General features: G+C 34.8%; 2 protein-coding genes and 1 pseudogene across 2 annotated transcripts; all 3 read right to left on the bottom strand.

Annotated features, from left to right (window-relative positions):
• Positions 1 to 408: 408 nt before the first annotated feature.
• On the bottom strand, positions 409 to 4,506 carry LOC125190917 (protein disulfide isomerase-like 1-4). Its single transcript, XM_048088340.1, has 12 exons — positions 3,895 to 4,506; positions 3,202 to 3,331; positions 2,665 to 2,830; positions 2,460 to 2,578; positions 2,241 to 2,321; positions 1,795 to 1,881; positions 1,629 to 1,703; positions 1,426 to 1,494; positions 1,260 to 1,340; positions 1,038 to 1,172; positions 893 to 949; positions 409 to 797 (listed from the first exon to the last, which is right to left on the bottom strand). The coding sequence occupies exons 1-12, from the start codon at positions 4,449 to 4,451 to the stop codon at positions 624 to 626; spliced, it is 1,731 nt and encodes a 576-aa protein (XP_047944297.1). The 5' UTR covers positions 4,452 to 4,506; the 3' UTR covers positions 409 to 623.
• Positions 4,507 to 8,821: 4,315 nt separating this feature from the next.
• LOC125190203 lies at positions 8,822 to 9,622 on the bottom strand (annotated as a pseudogene).
• A 10,937-nt stretch (positions 9,623 to 20,559) lies between these two features.
• Positions 20,560 to 21,289, bottom strand: LOC125190341 (60S ribosomal protein L12-3-like). The gene has a single exon (XM_048087619.1). The coding sequence runs from the start codon at positions 21,209 to 21,211 to the stop codon at positions 20,711 to 20,713; it is 501 nt and encodes a 166-aa protein (XP_047943576.1). The 5' UTR covers positions 21,212 to 21,289; the 3' UTR covers positions 20,560 to 20,710.
• Between the last annotated feature and the right edge of the window lie 708 nt (positions 21,290 to 21,997).

Here is a 21,997-nt window from a genome sequence, read left to right as displayed (position 1 = left end):
AAGGACCTAAATATCCGAAAACATTGCAAAAGTAACTCAAAATTGATGAACACTTTGTTCACAAATCTCAGTAGGTATTTTTACTGAGTTATCGAAAAGTGCATATATCCTAGAAACATTTTCTGTAGTTTACTCTATTTATGAAAATTGAAACATTGCTAAAATTTCTGTTCAAAATATTTATAGCTAGCAAAATATCTACATTTATGTTCTTAATTAGAACACTCATATAAATGAAGTAAAAAAGATTAACTGGACTTTGATACTCTTAAGCCGCGCTCTAAATCAGTAATATTAGATACCCCATTACTATTTGACAAATCAAATCTAACAACTTATAAGCTCCTTAATCCAATATATTTTTTCACAGTTCTCTATCGAATTTGTAAAACTGAATTACCCAAACACTTGAAAAATGTATAAACCTTTGAGATATTATATCTTATAATCTCTTGAAACATTTCATAACTTGTTGGAACTTATAAGTTATCTAAAATAAACTTAGCAATGTACCCTTGGTCTAAAAACTTGATCATATATAACCAAAACTGGTAATTAATTATTCAGCTTCCTATTAGCACAATCAGACTAGAGAGACTTTGTCGAAATTGAGTAAATAGTGTCTATAGCTCATCTTTGACATCACTGGAGGAGGTCGTCGCATCTTCCTTGGTGTGAGAATCGTCAGATGACGATGCCGGAGACGAGCTAGGTTTAGATAGCTTAAACGGGATAGAAGCATGCTTCTTGATGAACTTGTAGAACGCCACCACTGTTCGCTCGGACTCAACTGGAATCTGCAAAAGTCGAAGCAAACGCAGGTGTAGCTCGTACCACAGCCAAAAAAAAAAAAAAAAAAAGAACGAGGCAAGGTATTGGTTATATGGCTTACAGGATCGGCACTCTTCTTTCCTGCTGGGAAGAAGACAATTGTGGGGTATCCCTCAGCCTGCAAAAAATGTATGAAAAACCTCAAAGAATTGACGGTGATACTAAAATATGACACTCAAATCCAGGAAGGAGGCTAGTCAAAATACCTTGGCTCTGGGGTGTTCATTCGTGGTTCCATCCATTTTCGCCACGACTAGAGATTCAATACCACGCAAGTGGTTGGCGAGTTTGTTGTATGTTGGTTCGAGAGATTGGCAATGACCACACCACGGTGCATAAATCTACATAGTACAGGAAAATATGTTAGTGAACTAGAAAACCAATCATCACAGAAGCTATCGTGCTACGGTCAATGTCAATATTGCTACCTCAAGAAGAACATCTTTAGACTCATCCAAAACAATATCATCGAAATTGTCCCCAACAACAATTTTTACGTCACCATCATTCTGCAACATGAAACATTGGAGAAAAGTTGATCAGAACACTAAAATGAAAATTTTAATCAGATTAAAAGAAGCAGCCAGAACTAACATTCTCGGGAATTGGGTCTGATTTGTAGAATGGTTTGAGCTTGTCTTCAACAAAAGCCTCCCCGAATGTCTGATTAAGTGAATAGAGTGGCGTCATCAAGACAAATGACATTTCAAAAGGCGATGATAGTTGACTCGCATATATAACAACACACAACATGAAACAGAACCAACATATAAAAATGCAAATAAGAGTATTTCTACCTTTATTGTCTCTAGAGTAACTTCCCCGTCAAAGATAAATTTCTTAGTCTCCTCACTTGCAACATAGCCCAAAATCTGCAGGAAGATTAAGAACAATTGACTATTCGAAGTTTCCCAATAGGTAAGGCACACATAAAGAAAAAGAGAAGTTCAAAATCAAAGTTACTTTTGGATCGTCTCCAGTGATTCCAAAATAATCTGCCACAGGCTTCCCTACTTCTTCATTGCCAACATCCACATATACAAATATCAGCTGCAGTAAATTTTGAACAGGTTATGAAAAAATAGATATAATATATAAATTTGGTAATATTAGTAAAAGTCATGATCTTGATATATGAACTGTCATTAAGAGTACTAATTTATTTTTTGAGAGTTTGAGTATGCTCTTGGAGCATAGTGGTTTTATCAATGTCAAACATAGAAAATTCCATGAAAGTGATATACTATTATGTTATATATCCAAAGGTTGCAACTTCTACAAATTGGGCAATAATATTGATGAAAAAAAGAAAAAAAATCGTACTAGTTTAATAGACAAAATTTACTCCTATGTGAAATCCCCAACACTGCTGTTATAGATAGATTGTTAAAAGGCAAACATTACGATACCTTTCCCTTGAAGAGATTTGCAGCTTCTTGAAATGCTTGAAAGGCCTCTTGTGAGTTATTAGACGTGGCAAAAAGCAAAACCTGAGTTTGTGATGTAGGAGCTCAGTTTAGTAACAGTGACAACATAAAGCCATACAAATGAAAATTGAAACATCACAGAGAATGCCAAAAGACAGTTGTGCGGAGGTTTTACTATAAATATACATCCTTGTAACTGACCTGCTTTTTTATTGGACTCTCAAATATCATTGAGGCACTTTCTCTGCTAAAAGTGATCACAATAGGAAGTTTGTTGGCAGAGACGAATTTAGCTATTGCAGACTTTTTGAATTGGCCATCTACACAAAGTATCAAGTGGATTAATTCAATCAGAACACCGGCTAGCAGAAAGCTGAGAAAAAACAGGTGTATATCGGTTACTAACCAAAATGTGTCACTTTCTCCGCCTCTTTCTTCAATAGGACTATTGCAGGGCGCTTAACGTCAGCTTCCAAGTTAAACAGCTTTGCAACATTAGGATTTGCAGTTTGGTAAAAGTTAACATCATCATCAAGCTTTGACGCAGCTGCAAACTCTTCACTGTCAGGACCCTGTTGCAAGCAATAAGAAATCATGTTTAGAATGCTTTTGTCTCATAGGGGATACTCTATCCTACACCTGATAATTTACTCACTCATGGGAATATAATCAGTTTGCAAATATATATAAGAAAAATTACAGCTTTATCACAATTCACAAAGGAAAAGTATAGACAAAAGAAAAACATGACCATATTAAGAAGGCACTGTTAACTGAACAGGGAAGTTTATAGATTTAAGCAGATGCGTAGACACTATCATCAATATATCATAGAAAAATCAACAATGTAAACATGAGCGGAAAAGTAACTATGTGCACAATCCCGCATATAATCAATTAATACATTTATAAGAAAAAAGGCCTAGGTAAGTAAGTAGCTTACCACCAATGAGTCGAGGAAGGCCAGAACAACCTTCTCCTCAGACGTCAATATACGCTCGGCATCCTCTGTTGTAGTTATGTTAGATACGCCAGGTCCAGTTTTCTTCTTGATCCAGGTAACAATAGCATCCCTGCACCAAGATCAACCTTTTATTTTAAAACTTTTGAGAAGAAGAAGAATCACAAAACAATTAAATGTCAACCTCGAATCATCATCAAGCATATAATCAAATGCAGAGTGCTTGGACAGTTATTTATAGTCTGACCAGCATTCACATGTTAGACATGACAAAAGAAACAATGCATGATAAGATGTAGTGCTACTAGCGATGAGGTATCTAAGAAAGACAACAGAAATTGAACTACAATTATTAGCTCACAATTATGAACTCAGGCCTTGAATTTGAATTCATCCAAAACAATTTAGCTAAGAATCTGATGCAGTATTTGGTGCTAAAAAGGCTAATTTGAAGTGGATTCATGTTGATAGAACTATGTTGAAAGTCCTAAATTGGATGCCTAAAAAAGTAGGGAAATAAACTACTCCTATATTCCAATTCTTCAATAACATAGCAATACACTAGTTCTGTAATTCGGAAAGTACACAAGAATCCGCAATTGAGAAATCTAGTTCGAACGCTCTCACTGGCAAATCAAAGTGAAAAATCGAATTAAAAATTACAAAAAGACTCACTTTGTACGTTGACCGGTGTAGGTTTGGTGCTCCCCATCCACAAAAAACAAAACAGTCGGAAACCCCTGAACTTCATAATTCTCCGCGAGCGCATTCTCCACCGTCGCGTCGACCTTAGCAAGCTTCACATCCGCATCCTTAAGCTCGGTAGCGGCGGCGGCGTACTCCGGCGCCAGCTCCTTGCAGTGGCCGCACCAGGGCGCGTAGAACTCCACCATCACATACTTATTCTCATCCACGAAGCTGCTCAAATTGCGGTCCGTCAAAACCAGAACATCCTTGTCATCAATTGCAACACCCCCTTGGTCGCCGTGGCCGAAATCGGAAGGCACATCGAAGTCGTCGTAGTTCTCGAAGTCCTCATCTTCTCCGTCGTCGGAGTATTCGTCGTCGGAGAGAGGATGGTCGTCGGGCACGGCGGATTCCGGCTCCTCGAGGAAGCTGAGGTCTTCGTCGTCTTCGTCGGCGGGGGAAGAGGCGAAAACGGGGGTGGAAAGGAGGGAGAAGAGGAGGAGAGAGGCGAGTAGGAGTGAGAGAGTGAGGTTAGTCGTCGCCATCGCGGATGAGTTTGGATCTTGGTAGATCTCGGGTCAGATTTATGCCCGCGCTGGAGCGTCTAAAACTGCGTCGTTTTGTAATTTAGAAAGAATGGACTTATATACTACTCCATATGAGGAATTCGAAATTAACCAAACCCAACCCCATCAAGAATATAATGTAAATCGGCATTATTAGCCTTCATCCTCAGGTAATACAGTTATTGCCATTGGTGTAGGTAGAAATCATCTAAAATACTACTCCCCTAATAAATGAGAAATGGACAATTTTCTTAGTACTAGTACATCTTCTACTACATTAGGGTTTAGGAGATTGTGGTGTGAGTTTCATAAATAATTAATCAAAATGATGGAATCTAAGGGAAGGGTTGTGGATGGCCGCATTGCCAAAGCCATACATCATCACAAGTGTCGTCATTTATTTTCGATCGGCTCTTTTTTTCTTGTTTCTCCCACTCGTTTCTTCATATCTCACCTTGTTTCTTTCAAATTTTCGCCTCCTACAACTCATACAGCCTTCTTCATTAATCTAACACTGTGACATGTTGATGAACAATCCATGGAATTCAATTGCTAATATTTTCAAAAATCCAGTGTTGAACTTTGAATATGCTACTATAAACTTCCTTGCGTTCCAGCCTACTTTAGTTTCAATTTTTTTTGGCTCTGAATTCTGATAATCAACATTAAGGAAATCATGATATAATAATGACTTTAAGCTTATTTTTATGCTTTCTAATATTTTAAAATAATTTCCCCTCTTTGATACTACTGTCTCATAAAAAAAACTCCACATTTTGAAAGAAAAGAAAATCACCCAAGAGAAGCAATATTTGAAATAAGCTTTTCTTGGTAACTGTATACTCTTTCTTGCGAGCTTTGGCTGATAATATTAAACTGTTGTTGATTCTTCTGAATTATTAATAGATAGTGAGAAGCTAGTATTTTAGAGTTTTTATATTCACATACTTGTGTTGAATCTGTTTTTAAGATGAATTAAGTGTTAGTCAAGTATATTCACATACTTACTATATATAGACACCAATATAGTTCATTTCACATTGATATTTCTGTTTACATATACCTTGACTATTTTAGCAAAGATAATTAGTACTGGATGCAATTTCCTTGTTATTTTATTTAACTTGTTTTAACCATCCAAATCCATTTTCAGTTCACTCCAATTGGTGTGTGCAATTGTTCACTAAATTAGATTGACAGCATGATGAAATAAACAGCTAACTGTACTAGATAAAAAAAGTGGGACAGAGATAGAGAAGAAAAGAAATGTCTAGCATGCCAAAACAGAGTCCACCACCGAGCTATTATATGGTCTAACCACATCACACATGATCGGGTTGAAGACCGTATTTGGCTCTCTCTGCATTGACTTGCCTCATAAATATCACATAATAAACTCCTGCCATGAAGAGTATACCAAAAATGAAGCCTACAGGGATCCCAGCTATGCCACCAGCTGCAAGAGCTCTGGATCTCTCGTGGGCTGAAGCGGACTGCCTCGTTGCAGCTACGAAAGAGCAGTCTGGTAAATTACACAGGTTTATGTTTGGCTGTTGTGTTTTTGGGTGAAAGTACACGTACATTTCAGGGGATAGCACGATAGGGCTATTGTGGTCCTCGAGGCCATGGACTCGAAGTTCACCTGAGGAAACCGAGAGGACGAAAAGAGCGACAAAGACTAGAGAAGAGGCCATATGATATGATCAGGTTAGATATGTTTGAATGTGGACTTGTGCTTTATAGAGGAAATTGTTGCTTGTAATCGAATCTAGTCTTGGAGTTGGCTCAAGGGATATGGGAATTAATCATGTTCGTACTGACTTTAATCATCCTTCTTTATTTATAATCATGATATAATGATAATCTACATATTTTCATGATATTTCATTACCTGGATTTTAGGCCATATTGTTGTACTAGTATGTAACAAAATGTGCAGCATCAAATGGACTAATATGAAAAAGTTAGCTTGAAGAAGCAGTAAAGGTTGATAATAATGGAAAGGATTAATTGGGTGCACTTGTAATTGGAATTCCCTTGCATCGTCACCTGTCCACAAAATTATTACCAAATGTAGTAAAGCCATTCCATTATCCATTATCCACTAACCCCAATTAAGGTGAATGTGTCCCAACACTTTTGCACTTTGTTCTAATTACATTTTCACTTTTATGAATATATGTTTATAGGTGATGATGGTTATGATACCATTTGTATCACAATCTAGATTCATAAATCTCATAGGTTACCTTTTCACCGGTAGAAATTAAAAATTATGTTTATATGAATGCTTTTTATATATACATTGATGCTTCTATGTTTAGGCTTCCCAAATGCTTCTTTGCGACAATTAATATTAATATAAAAATCAATAGTCTTGATTGTATAATCTTCGAGATCAGTGATGCAGTTATGTTTTGCATGTCATACGCATATCTAGCGTTCATCTTTTCATTATTCCATACGGTTTCAATATAGTGTGTGTAGATTATTATTTTACATAGTATTTCCTAAGTTTTTTTTTTTTTTTTACATATTTCCAAGTAATTGAGGTGAACTTTGCTCCAAAATATTAAAGTGGGTAGTAATAATTTACATACTTATGATTTTTCTAGGCCCAGTTTTAAGAAAAATTAAATCAAATAATTCAATTAGCAGGTATTCTTGTTTTGGATGAAGGCCCAGAACTACACTGGAGAGAAACTTGGACTGTTTCCGGGTCTTTCTTTAGCACACACAATCTGAAAAAAATGTTCTAATATAAATAAAATATTAATGATAGGAATCATGTGTTTAAGATCGTCTCATGAATATTTGTGATTGTGGTTAAAATTTGCATTCAAATATGATTAAATATTAACATACTTAAAGCCACTCTGCTGCTAACCAAAATTAAATTACTCAAATTTTTTACTTCAAAATAAGTTTTGATGAAGTCTTGGTCTTCTAGGTTAAAGTGAGAAAATAATTTCTAATATTTAATGTGAAAAGCATTTAAGTCTCTGAAAAACCAAATCATTCCAAAAACAATTTTTTCCTCATTATTCTAGTAATAGTTTATCAACAAACTTTTATACCTATGCATGCATATGAAGTTACTAGCTTCATTAGTCATTACCAATTTACCATTGTTCTAGTCTTTTGTGATATAAGTGAACTATAAAATATTGACTCTGTATAATTGGGTTTGCATATTTTCATAGTGTAATTTATTGGTACCAATAAGCCTCGGACATGGAGGTAATCACATTTTTTATCCTTTTTCATGATTTAATATGAAAATACTCGTAAATAAAAATGCCATCAATTATTTATCTAGCTGGTAAATTAGGACCGACCATATCATCACACACTTTTAATTAATATCAACCTTTCTTTCTTAAATCAAAGTTATCTTCATTCTCCACCACAAAAATTTTTGTAGTGACGTGTGTTTTATGATGGTAATTAATTAGACTATTATCGCATCATATCAACAACCTCGAAATCCTGCATAAGCAACAAGATATACTGGAATCATTTCTTGTTAAAGTTACACATTGAAATTGTATAAATTTATTAAATACACTAACAAATAAGCAATAAATCATCAAAACATCATTTCTAGATAAAGATAATGTATAATTGAGTCCCTTGTTTTACACTATATAATATAATGACGGTTCTTGAAGTTCCTTCCACAACCCATTTGTATTATGCGGAATATTTATTTGGGATATAACTTTGGTTTTTTAAATTCGGGGCAGACAAACAAAATTTCTTTTGTTTATTTTGACGGTTCAAAATTGCAATGTGTCACTTCTCTAGCTAGTTCGATCGACCAAAAAGAAAAAAAGAACTAATAGTGGATTTAAAAATTAATTCATTTGTGGTTATTAATCACACACAATGACACAAAACATATCTTCACAGTAGATCTTACTCTATTTTGGTTACAGCGCCTTACATTGTATACGAAAAATGTGTCACGCTTTATCTAGAAAGATCAATGTGCTCATTTATATAATTTAAATGTGTAATTATTTGATATAGTAACTTGAGTAATTGGTGAGCATCTTATAGTACTCCTATTTAATTAATGATGATTATAATCTTTCCAAATTATCAAATTAAGCATATATATATGTTATATGTATGTCAACCGTGCGAATTGGTTTATCATTATTTGCATTTCTTGGACACTAAAGATTTACACCAAAGGAAATGGGAAACTGAAGATTGAAAGATGGCAAGACATTTAGACACTAACTTTAAAAGGAATTTCTTGTTTAAAGATAACCGAGATATTTATTGGTGATCAAAAGGAGAAAATACAACAACAAATCTTCGATACAAGGAAGCCAAAGAAATTACAATGGATCAAATGTGGATTAAAAAGGGACAGCATAAATGGATATTTACAATGTGACTGTAATTTTCTCCTCGGATAATTATATATAATTAAGTTCACTGCTTCTGAAAGATCCCAGAGCTTTAATGGCTCCTGCCCTGAATATGAATTGGTGGTAGAACGCCCGATGAATGGTCCAACCCAGAAAATCCAGTGTATTTAGAAAAATTATTATACAAAATTGCTAACACTACTACATATGTTTGTACTTGAGCTAGCTATAATCTTATCTTAGTAAAATTAGTTACTCTAGAATATATGCATTCATTTGAAACAAATGTGAAATGAATTAATTACCTGGTCATCCCAGACTTTTTCTTGGTTGTAGATGACGGCGGCACCAAAACTCCGGTGATGGGGATGGTGGCCAGGCAAATCCAACGGGAACATGGGAGTCTGGTGCACTTCTCTTAGGATGAGTAAGGTGCCGATAATCTCAGCGCTTAAGCCGACGCCCGTGTTGTAGCCTTGGGCGAGCTGGTTTGCGCCGCCGCCGTATGTGTTGAAGTAGGATTTCTGGAAGGCCTTCACCAAGCCTACGCCACCATGTACATAACCGCCCTAATCAGCGACACCTTTAAGCCGGCGGTGCAGTAGACGAGGATGAAGATCATGCCGCCGAACGCCCAGGCGATTCCGCTGCTCTGGTGCTTGTAGAATGGTGACGTAGAGGAAGAGAAGGACCATTTGGTGAGCTCGTTGAAGTCCACGAGTCCTTGGCGGAGAACTCCGGCGCCGCGTGTTCAACGTCCTTGGTCATGGCTGTGTGATAAATTATATGATAATGAAGATGAAGATGGTGGTGTGAACTGTGAAGTGAGTATTTATTGAGGGATTGTAATTTATAATTTGATTAATTAGCTTTCCTTATTTGAGTAATTAAATATGATTAACGAGAAATTAGAAGGCGACAATTACAGGTAAATTGTGGGTTTTTCTTCGCTTGCACGGCCCACAATCTTCGTCATCAAAGCCTATCTATGCTCTTATAATTTGCTTTTATATATCTATATGAAAATAATAAATATACACGTATTTTCCCTGGAAGATAAGGTATCGAAATTTTAAAATTGTGTCAACGGTTATCAAGGTCTTCCATGAAACAATGCTATTGATATAATGAAATTAAACGTTTTCTAAATGAAAAAGGAAATCATACTTAATAATTAATATTAATTGTGGTATGTGATTCTGTGTGAAATGTCAATTTGATCAAAATTTATGCTCTATTTTAATCAAATAATGGTTGCACGAAGTAAATAAATACAAGAGGAAAAAAATAGGGAACACACTATCAATTATAGAACACAAATTCGTCTAATAATTAATTTCGCAGTTGAATTCGTTGAATAATAGTATATCTGTGTAAAAAAGAGATTTTATATTGATAGTCATAGCTGGAAGTATGTATAATCAGCTATTATAATTTTAAAATGGTCATGTTTTGTCATGATCTCAGCTTAATTAGGAGTAATGTACCATGTGTGTGACAGATTTTGGCCAGAAGAATTTATCTGTGTATTATGTTTAAAATAGTCATGTTTAAAAAAAGGTTTTCCTACAACTTCATGCATGTAGCCGTATATTACTATGATTTTTCGTTATTATTGTGTCTTGGGCCCCGATATTATTAAGTTTATTAATTACTCCTACTCTTTATATTCTTAAAAAATATGAATTTTTAAAGATACACGAATTTTATAAATAAATATTCAATTCATGGCCTGTGATCAATTTTGGGTTATATAGGGATGATACATGATTAATAAAATAATTATTTAATTTAATTATTACCTTGGCTGTACCAGTTATCTAATCACTTAAATAAGATGATTACTTTAATTATAACCTCAACTGTAACTTCATTATTTAACAAATACACAAATTTTAAAATACTTTCACAAAAATTATTGTATCCTCGAAGACTCAATTCTTTTATTCAAAAATTGCTCTTTGTTTTCTAAATACACTTGCAGAAATTTTTATTTTTATTTTTTTTCTATTTCACATACATGTCTTTGTACACACTCCAAAAAAATAGTATTTTTTAACATTTTCTATCAACTTTCATAGTACAAAATATGAAAAAATATTTGTTAGGAGTGCTTTTTTTTACTTATCTTTTTTATTCATAAAAATTTACGACCGCTACTATTTAACACCCATACTACTAATTAATTACGTGCTGGTTCATTTTTACTATCTTTAAAAATAAATATTTAAGTAATTAATAAATAAGTTATTATGAATTTTGATAATATTAAATGTGTAAATATCCGTAGTAAATTTAATTTGAAAACTCCACTCTTGATTTTTAAAAATCTACTACTTGGTTAATGTCGTCATATCTCGCCATGTTGATCCGCCGTATACTCCCTCCGTTCCAAGATAAGTGACTTGTATTCCTTTTTGGGGTGTTTCACTATAAATGACCTATTTTCATTTTTAGCAAAAAGTCATCTCTCTTACTTTATTCTCCACCTATTTTATTCTCTCTTCTCTCCTCTATTTTTCCCTCTCTCATACTTTACTCTCTCCACTTTAACTTATTTAAATATCATTCCTTAAATCCCGTGCCCAAAAGAAGTAGGTCACTTATCTTAGGACGGAGGGAGTATATTCGTATGGCTGGTTTTTGGTCAGTTGTGGCAAGCCGTCATACGCCATTAACAACATTGATTTTCACTATAGCTGGCAATTGAGTCTTTAATTTTTGGTCAATTTTTATTTGGTTGTACTTGTTTCGAGTCTGAATTTAATTAAGTATTTCAAAAAGTTGGGTTTTTCGCATGAACTTTAGAATTGATAAATAATATCACGAATTTATCCCGGGTTTATTTTTTCTCACGAATGAAAAAATTCCCACAAATAATATTATGATACAGATTTTTTTTCATAATTTCTCGACAACAATTTGAGAGCTTCAAGTTTTTCAATCTTTGAAGATAGTTTTTCTTGAAGCACACCATCCAAAATTGTTCTTCAATCTATTAAAATAACATGAATTTTTTCATTTGTGGGAAAAACAAACCAAAAATAAAGTTTGTGGTATTATTTGCTAATTTTAAAGTTTGTGGGAAAAAACCAATTTTTTGAAAGTTTGATGATATTAGATGTGAATTATTAGATGTCAATGCCTCTGTTGTGAGTTTTGCTCTGCTGGAGATTGCCTCCCAACTTTGGTGCAATTTAAATAACTTAATTAGGTAAAGATGTAAAATGACAAGAGAATTGGCTATGTAGGAGGAGGAGGACCGAGCATGGACCCGCCCTGTCCTTAACAAATTAACACTACCCACTAACAACCCGACATGACCAACTCTTATCATGATGAGGACACTAATTACTTCTGGTTTAGTCGTGAAAACAGTAACCTATTTTCGTTTTTGTGTAATACGAGTACATCATTTCTTTTCAATTTATTTTCATATTCATGGCCATAACTCCACCATCTGTCCACGATTAATTCCACATCATTAATTAGTACTAGTATTAACGCACATATTTCCTTCACGTTTTCTTGTAGTTAAGGGCGTTAGTAGTACTATTTTTTGTAGTTTAATTTCTTTTCATTTAAAAAATCATTTCTATTTTTACATGATAAACCTTTAATTAATAGTACTCAATATTTTTTTCTATTTTCTGAAAGCATTACTTTAATTCAATTGTTGTACTTAGTAATTAAATAATGATCAACTTCATTGAAAAACAATAGCTATATACTCTCTCCGTCCACGAATAGGAGTCGCATCTCTTTCTAACACAAGTTTTAAGACATGTTAAGAAAAATAGGTGAAAAAAAGTTTATGGTATATAATTTTAAATGATACTCGTGATCAGTAGACTGAGTTAATAGAATGTAAGGTTTTTTTACCATTTAAAGTAATAATGAACCGAGAATCTTATTCGCGGACAGATAAAAATGAAAAAATGGAACTCCAATTCACGAACGAAGGGAGTATTAACTTATATTAAGAACAGTTTAGTAGGATAGATAATTCATTTGTCTTGGTATTTTATGACTACGAATAATCTAACTAATATGTGTATATTTATCATTCTAACTACAGATTAAACGGTGGTTCGTGTTTTGGAACCAAAGCTCACATCTTTTGAATAAGTTGAACTCCATCGAAGTAATAAGAATCGAACGCTCTAGAGTCTAGCCAAATGAACTATTCGATGAATGCCCACTTAATATAAATATCTATTCATCCTTTTCAAGCATAAGTACTTTTCTCACCACGTGTTTTTCTCTAAAAACATCGTGATACATACATATGACATATGAGTATGATATTTTTCAAACAATAAATGTAATATTGTGGTCATTACTATCGGCGCATCTTTATTTAACCAGGATAAAAATGGAATTGTTAAATGTGTAACTCTTGTTCCACATTAGTTTGGTGATAATCTCATAATCTATATAAGTGTGGATAATCATTAGTTTGGTGATAATCTCATAATCTATATAAGTGTGGATAATCATGAGATCTTTTTAAGGGGTGAGTGATTCATTTCTAATATGGTAGTTGAGATTTTTCTTGTCTCTTATCTACCTCACGAGTGGAAGACCGATGTTCATTCCGGTCCACATTGATGATGATTCTTATCTCTCGTCTTAGTTTAAAGGGGTGAGTGGTTCATTTATAGTAGGAACCCCATAGAATTGCCACCACTTGGGTGCGGTGGTTACCGAGGACTCATCTTGGGTGATATACCATCTCTTGGGCTCTCTCCGGTCATCTCCTTCACCATCAGAGTGAGTGTCATCAGTGGATAGGAATCGTCAGTTCTGGTTTATTAAGTCGAAGGAGATTCTAGCGTTTCTGTATGGAAATTGGGAGTGGAATGTGAGAGTTTCCTTTGTGGTTCGGTTCGTGTATTGTAGCGACGGTGGTTAGGTGGTATGTGGAGGATCTAGCTAGGTTTTGGTGGTCTATGTCTGTGCGACACTGAACCACAACATTTGATACATTTGTGTTATGGGATGTGTGTTTCTTACGCGAATCTTGATTTATTCGATGAAATACTTATAGATCTGTAAAGATCATATGCATTCTCATACAAACACAAGCAGTGCATGTGTATACACAATCTACGGTTAAACTAAATGTTCTCTGTGAAGCGCAACTTAATTAGTTAGATGCATCTCCTACACCCAAGAGATCCAGTTCACTATGAGAGTAAATGTGGGATAATTATTCAGCTTCTGTGAATAAGCAAACCAAATGTTCACTATCTCCTTTATACAGTAAGTAGAATAGTAATCAAACGTATTCAAGCTTCTAAAAAGTTGTTTTTATCATACTTGTATGCAAAATTTAACTTGTATAAAGAGTATTACAAGATACTTTTTGAGTACTACTAGCATTTTCGTAGGCATGGAAATAAAACCACTTTTCTGGTAAATACTCATATGCCTCTATGTTATGATTCGTCAGCTGCTACTACTACATTTGGAACATTTGGAAATTGGCACGAGATTTTGCATAACGTTGCTATGTGAGTTATGAATAAAAGTAAAATAAGAAAGATGAAAAAGTAGAGATAGAGTTGTTTTCATTTTAGAAACGTTTCATTTTTAATGAAACAGAGAGTACAAATATTTCAAACCATTTCCACCAATTCCATACTACGCTAACTAATTAACTAGATCCGAGAAACCTTGTTACATACATCTGCCAGCCTAATAAAACTAAACACAGACACGAACACAAACACAAACACATATACGAACACGGCCTCTTCTCCTAGTTAGTACACAAAGAAGCTGGCAAAAAAGAGGGGGAGAGTTTGGCAAGCTGCATTACACTACATATCTCTTTCGTCGGTGAACTGTTTAGCAGCATAGACAAGAAACGCTGGAATCTCTCCACATTCACCTCTCTCTCCTCTTCTCCTTCTTCTTCGTCTTCGCGTATCGTCTCAAGCTTCGGGGGATGGCTAGGTTTCTGCGGCGACACAAGCGGCTCCGGCGCTGTCTCCATGCATTGCCCGACCCGACCCATATCTTTGTTCCTTTCCTTCTACTTTATCGGAATCATTACATGTTGGACGGCTTTAAATAGGCGATTTGGAGATACGAAAAAATATCTGCAATGGACAGTGAAAAATCATTAGAGTGACTAACGGTAATCACAAGCTACACGCGTCGTTGCTAAATTGCAATTCCAAGAAATGATGCCACCCAATGAATATGAAGTTTTTGGCTTCTACTGAAGATTATGACAGCTAGTTTAGCTTCAATCAGACCGAGGGTTATTGGCCTGTATAATAGTTTAACGAACCTTAAACTCTTCGAAAAAATGGTCTTGGATGGCTCTAGAAGTCTCTATGAATTATTCTAATAGATGCTTATTTTGACCATTATTTAATGGATGTTCAATTAGTATTTGTGTGGTTTCAGAGATATTTTTAGCAACATAGGTTAAAATATTTGATCATCTTAAAGATAAAAATAATCATAAATAAAAATAAGATCATCTTTTTCAAAATATTTAGCGTCTATCTTTAATCTTTAATACTAGCAAAATGAATATTTAATGCATTTACTAACTCTCTTGGAATTTATAATACTCCCCTTATCCCAAGATAAGCGAAACATTTTCTTTTGGACACGAGATCTAAGAAATTGATATTTAAAATGTTAAAGTAGATACAGTAAAGTATGAGAGAAAAAAAGTATAAAAGTAAAGAGATAATAAAGTAGGTGGAGAACAAATGAGAGAGAATTTTAAGCTAAAAAGAGAAATGACTCGCTTATAATAGAAAATAAAAAAAATAAAAAGAATATAACTAGCTTGTCTTAGACGATGAAGAAACAAAATTTCCTTGAAATATACTACTACCACAATTGTTCAAGAAGCATAATTATTGGTCATAAAATAAGATGTTGTAAGCTATGGGCTCTTTTCGTTTTAAAAAGGTGAGGGATCTACCATATCCAAAATAGAAAAGAAAAGAGTAGTATTGTTTATAATTATCTCTTAGAACTGAAAATTTAAAATTTAAAATGAATGCCTAAACATTCTTCAAGAGAAGATTGTCAAACACGGTGCTATTTGATGGAGTCCCAACTAAACAAGCACGCGTAGGCCAATATAAACGTGTCAAAAGGAAATTCTGACGTGTGAAATTGGAAACTTGTATATAAACATGTCCAAAGGAAATTCTTAAATTCTGACGGTTCAGAATAATATCCATCTTTACAGCACCTCAACGCTTGATTGAGAACGGATCCTCTGCTTTTTTTACAAAACAGAGCACAATTTGTTACTGCTACTCCCTCCGTCCACGATTAAGAGTCTCATGGTGCGAATTTTAAAGAATGTTAAGAAAAGTGGGTGGAAGAAAGTCAGTGGAATAAGGGTCTCACTTGTATACAATGGCGGGGAATTAATAATCGTGGGGTCGAATTAAACAAGATACTTCTCCCTCCGTCCACGAATAGGCGTTCTGTTTTTCCATTTTAGTCCGTCCGCGAATAAGAGTCTCAGTTCACTTTTAACATAAATGGTACATATTTCACTAACTCATTCCTCTTACATTTCATTTAAAACTATATATACAAGTGGGACACATATTTCACTAACTTTTTTCCATCCACCTAACATTTTTTAAAACTCGTGCCGCCAATAAATGAGACATCTAATGACAGACGGAGGGAGTAATATTAAATATATTTCTTCAAAAATAAATAAAATGTAAATATCACCATCTTATGTTATGCGGTATAGTTTACTTTTCTGAATAACGATTCAAATTTTTTTCATTGAGAATAATTGCAAACACCTCCATCTCATTCTATACCATCTTATTTTGCAGCTCTAACTTAACAAAAACACTCCCACTCCTTAAACATATATTGTATCGTCTAGTGGTATAAAATAAGACCAATTTAATCAATTGAAAAACGAGATAGGGATTACTGATAACACGATCAATCCTCTAACAAATTTATAATTCATATTCTATCTTGAATAATTTATCTCATGCTATAGCATTTTGAATTTAGTCTCATTGATAAGGCAAACAAAACAATTAAATCAATAAAAGAAAAAAAAACTCAATGCTTTATGAATACTCCTTATTAGGCGTTAAAGAATAGGCATTATGCCACATAAATCTTTTGTATTCTCGTGTATTAGCAGTAATCCACTATATGTAATATTTGTTGGAACTTGTGCCAGCTTAATTAATAGATGAGGTAAGGCCCATTTTGTGAAGTCCAATTACTAGATAAGAATTCAACAATTGTCTCTATCATCTTCTCCGCATTAGATTTAGCTCGCATCGAGCTAGAGACTTGGGGGCAGGAGAGTTGGCGCCGTGGGGTCGGCAGTTGAGGGAGGGTAGTATCCGGCGATTCTACGGCAATGGTGGTGGGGTCGGCCGACCCTATCCGACTCCACCTGGATCAGCCACTGTTTGTATATATTAGTTTTAAATGATATGTGAGTGGAATGAGTTAGTGGAATATGGAGTCTCTTTATTATTTATGATAATTATTTACCAAGACTCTTATTTGTGGAAGGATCAAAATGAAAACGAGACTTTGTTCATGGACGGAGTGAATATGTACGAAACACAGTAAAATATATTGAACGTGTTTCTATTCTTGGTTATTTCATTGTTTAAACGAATTCAAGAGGGCAGTTGAGAAGAGTTACTTGGGAATTGATTCTAATCAATCTCAAATATTAATGTGATTTAGAAAATCAATGATACGAAGTATATATAACAAATGTTTTAAAAACGTGATTTATTACGTACAAGTGAATTATTTCTTGAACACCTTTTTTAGCATACACATTAATTAATTTGGAAATAATATAATAATGCTCGTATTAACATACTTAAAAACAAATATTGTTATCAAACGCTTCATTTATCCAGACTCTAAGTCACACATTTTTCTTTTTTTCGATTTTCTCATTCATTTTTGTTCATAGAACTATAGGGTTACGCTAACGTGCTAACTAATTTACAGTAATAACTAATAACTTTCAATTCAGTGTATTAAAATTATTAACACAAAGACATAATTATATCAATGCAACATGTAAATTTAAATATCAACACAAAGATATAAATTTATCAATGTTCTTATGTTGATAAACTTATGTCTTTGTGTTGATATTTTTAACATATAAAATTAATACTAGTTATTAGTTATTACTATAACTTAGATAGTATTTGATCATCCCTAAATAAGTTATTTATTTTACCAAACATGCGCTAAATAACATATATCTAAATACAAAAACATGATATTTTCTACTTTATCCTTAATTTATTCTCTCCACTATAATTTCATGCCAAATAAAAAATTATCTAGTCGGAGTGGCATGGAGGGAGTAGTAAATTTTAATCAAAAATTTAAATTAAGAGTGAACTATCATAATAGACCATGACTTTGTCAAAAACTGCATCAAAGATCCCTAAAAAAAATTTATCACTTTTTTTGTCCCCAGAAATCACATTTTTGGTAATTGTAGTTCTTTTATGCCCCTTTGCATTTTGCAAAAAATCTCCTAAATGTCATGGAGGGCATTTCAGTCTCTGAAAATAACAATTTTTGTACCTCCTCAATTGTGCAATTTTTTGGCCAATTTAGTTAGTTTTTGTATAGTATTTCCTGACTCCCTATCTTCCTTCACCCCTCTAATCTCCCTAGTGTCAACCTTATCAGTGTTCGAGTAGTTCAAAAGGTGTTTATGAATGCTTTTGGGGAAGCACCCAATGTTGGGGAGAATATTTAATAGATAAAAACTCATTTGATTGCCGAAATTCGCGGCGGCGGCGGCGGCGCGGTCCTTAGCCGATTAATCAAGAAGCTCCTTAACGAGGACGTGAACTTAGCCAATGAGTTTGTTGCCTAAGGTGCGACAGCACTTGGTATTGAAGACCAGCACAAGGCAGTTTTGCAGCAGCGCCGCCTCCTCGATGGCCCGCGAACTACATCGGAAAAGTCCAGGTGGGGTTGGCCTCGCTGCCATGATCAACTGGTGTTTGTCTTGGAAACGACGATGTACACATCCATTTTCAAAATTAAATCACCTTGTTCACATCCGCCGCAAAATGAAGCGTCAGTTCTAGAGTTGGGTTCACCATTTTCTTTGAAAATCTCAACACAAAGAAGGAAACGTACGTATAATAAAATCCATTGAGTTTTAGTGATAGTAGAGACTAGAGAGAGAAGGAATCCTAATACTACTAAGATTTTCTACAATTCAAAATAAATTGCAGTAGGATTTTTTAAACCGAAAGGTTCAACATCAAACATTCACATTATTGATGCCTAGGGTTACATTAGTCTTAACATACTTAAAAAGATATATTCCTTCCGTTCCATTAAAAATGACTCACTTTCCTTTTTGGTTAGTCCCAATCAAAATGACTCATTGCTTAAAAAGAAAACCCTTTTATCTCTACTTTATTCCCTCTCTCTTCCTTTACTCTCTCCACTTAACACACAAAATAAAGTTGCATAAAATCCTGTGCCATCCAAGGAAGTGGTCATCTTCCTTGGGACAGAGGGAGTATAAAATTTTTCTAGAGACCATCGGTGCATTTTTCAATAAAATCAGAGAGTAATAGGATAGTTTAATCTTAAATTAAACTCAAACTTTAAATAATAGTAGTATTTTCTAGCAACACAATTTTCTTAGTCACAAAACCTCAAATGGTAATTTGTGTATGATGTTGTATAAACCCAAAAATAGAGTATTTATTAGTCAGAAACCAAAAAAAGGTTAAAAAACTGATGCATAGTTAACACTCCATCTGCCATATATCTATGCAAGGCGTAAATGCATCAAAGGTATAATCTTAAAAAGTACCAAAACAGAAGATAATCATGCACAGAAACAAGTAGCATCACAACTATAATCTCACTTTCAGTCAAAACAATATTCCCAGAGTAAAGGGAGTAACGAGGGGCAACTAAGAGGTGTCTGAACAATATACAAACAAAAACCAATTTGCATTCACAACGACAAACGAGCTGAGGAAATATGAAAGAGATAAACATAAATAGAATATCAACCAATAATATCAAAACAAAGATGCATCAATGGCACATAGATCACAGTTATTAAAAAGGAAGACTGGAACATAGGCAAACAAATTCTAGTAATGCAAAGGTGTAATGTTTGCTACGTATGCAAGGCACAAATAGAATTTTTTGACATAAAAATAAGTGCTTGTGAATAACAAGGCGATTTCATACAGGTACCCATTACTTCTAAACAGCCACAGGCAGCCGAAAGAAATGGCAAAACTAGACTAATACCAACATTCTCTTAAACAAACCAAACGTAAATCATGAGAAACATAGCATGAATTGCAAAAAATGTGGGTTCATCAGATCATCAAATATTTAATATTGTAAACCAACTCCATGAAACTTTTAAGCACATTAAGCAACCTATGTAGTTAATATGATGCAGACTACTAAATAGTCGCACCACGAGGCCAGCATTTTATAGAACGTACATGGACTCGTTTCTAAATTGAAAACACAGATATTAATCTGAATGTAGAAATTAAGATTGCACAAAAACAACAATTAACGATATTCCAATAATAACGTGTATAATCACAACTAACAGCAATTAACTTATACATGTAAACAACTTTCAAACAGAGGCTCAAGCAACAAAAACAAAAGAGATGCAAAACACATTATAGTAATATAGCAAAAACGATAGCATCAGCATATTTCATCTAAATGTCGCTGTTTTGCATCACAAGATAAAGTCGGATAAAAAAATCCATCGGAAAAACCAAAGGAAAACAATTAGCTAAAACAGAAATTCATATTCGACACAAAACCTTGAGCTCAATCCTGAGGGACTTCCACATCGCCATCGGTAATCTCCTGCTGCAAATCCTTGGGATCCTTCCCATCGACGGTGCAACCAACGGAAACGCAGGTTCCCAGGATCTCCTTGACGGTGCCAGAGAAATCCTTGGCCATGGAGCGCGGGCTCATCACCTTGGCGATCTCGAAGACGTCATCGAGCGAAATATTGCCGTTGTGCTTGATGTTCTTCGTCTTCTTCCTGTCGCGCTCGGGCTCCTTGAGCGCCTTGATGACCAAGGCGGCAGCGGAGGGGACGACCGTGACCTTCGCCTGACGATTCTGGACCGTGAGTTTGACGGTGACGCGGAGGCCCTTCCAGTCCTTGGCAGTTTCCTTGGCGATGTCCTCACCGATTTTCTTCGGGGAAAGACCGAGTGGACCGATCTTAGGGGCGAGAGAACTGGCGGCACCGACCTCTCCTCCAGTGACGCGGACGTAAACGTCGACGATCTGCGTTGGATCCATCTTGGGCGCCATTTTTGGTTGGTGGCGGTGGCTGCTGCTGCTGCTAGGGTTTGAGAGAGAGGAGAAATGGAGAGGGCGAATGAAGTGAGGTAGGGTTTTACTCTTTTATAGAGCTGTTGAAAGGCTGAAAAGCCCAGTATTTCACTCTGGGCTCAGCCTTCACTTTTGGATTCTGTAATTAATTTAATTCATTTGATTGGGTCATCAGATATTGCCTTTTTGCAATATACACAACCGACGTCGTTTCCACATGTTAAATTAATCATATTTTACCAATTTTCAAACTTTGAATTTCAACATATATGTTGGTCCACTCGTTTATTTGTAAATTAGAAATTAAAATACGGAGTACTGTCTGATATCGGAATTTGAGTTCAGTATATTTACAGTTTGGGCCCAATCGATTCATCATGTGAGTAATGCAAATGCAATTATTGTCATTAGCCCGAATTCGATGGTTGCCCCAATTAGCCCCTATTAAACCAAATACAAATCTGGCTAGCCCATACGAGCTGATGGGTTAAGCATGTCAGTCCGACAGGTTGGTGCTGGTGGGCTGGCCCGCTGGGATGTATACAAAATACTAGTATTAATTATTGTCATGAGTTATGCTCTTCCATTCGAACTATTCCTCCGAGTTTTCTTCTTTTTTCTCAAAAAAAATGGGTACTCTCTAGTCCCCTCCCTGTCTGCCATTAGGAGTCTCAATTTTCCATTTTAGTTTATCTATCATTAGGAGTCCCGATTAACTTTACGTACTATAAATGGTAGGTAGACACCACATTCCATTAACTCGTT

The sequence above is a fragment of the Salvia hispanica genome, chromosome 5 (assembly GCF_023119035.1).
Source record: "Salvia hispanica cultivar TCC Black 2014 chromosome 5, UniMelb_Shisp_WGS_1.0, whole genome shotgun sequence".
NCBI lineage: Eukaryota > Viridiplantae > Streptophyta > Magnoliopsida > Lamiales > Lamiaceae > Salvia > Salvia hispanica.
The sequence above is the reverse complement of the archived record's forward strand: the minus strand, read 5'-3'. Positions and strand labels throughout refer to the sequence as shown.

Coding starts and splice junctions, on each gene's coding strand:
- LOC125190917 (XM_048088340.1), bottom strand. CDS start 4,451: ATGGCGACGACTAACCTCACTCTCTCACTCCTACTCGCCTCTCTCCTC. Junction 3,332..3,894: donor TACACCGGTCAACGTACAAA/GTGAGTCTTTTT, acceptor ATCTTGGTGCAG/GGATGCTATTGTTACCTGGA. Junction 1,704..1,794: donor TCACTGGAGACGATCCAAAA/GTAACTTTGATT, acceptor ATCTTCCTGCAG/ATTTTGGGCTATGTTGCAAG.
- LOC125190341 (XM_048087619.1), bottom strand. CDS start 21,211: ATGGCGCCCAAGATGGATCCAACGCAGATCGTCGACGTTTACGTCCGC.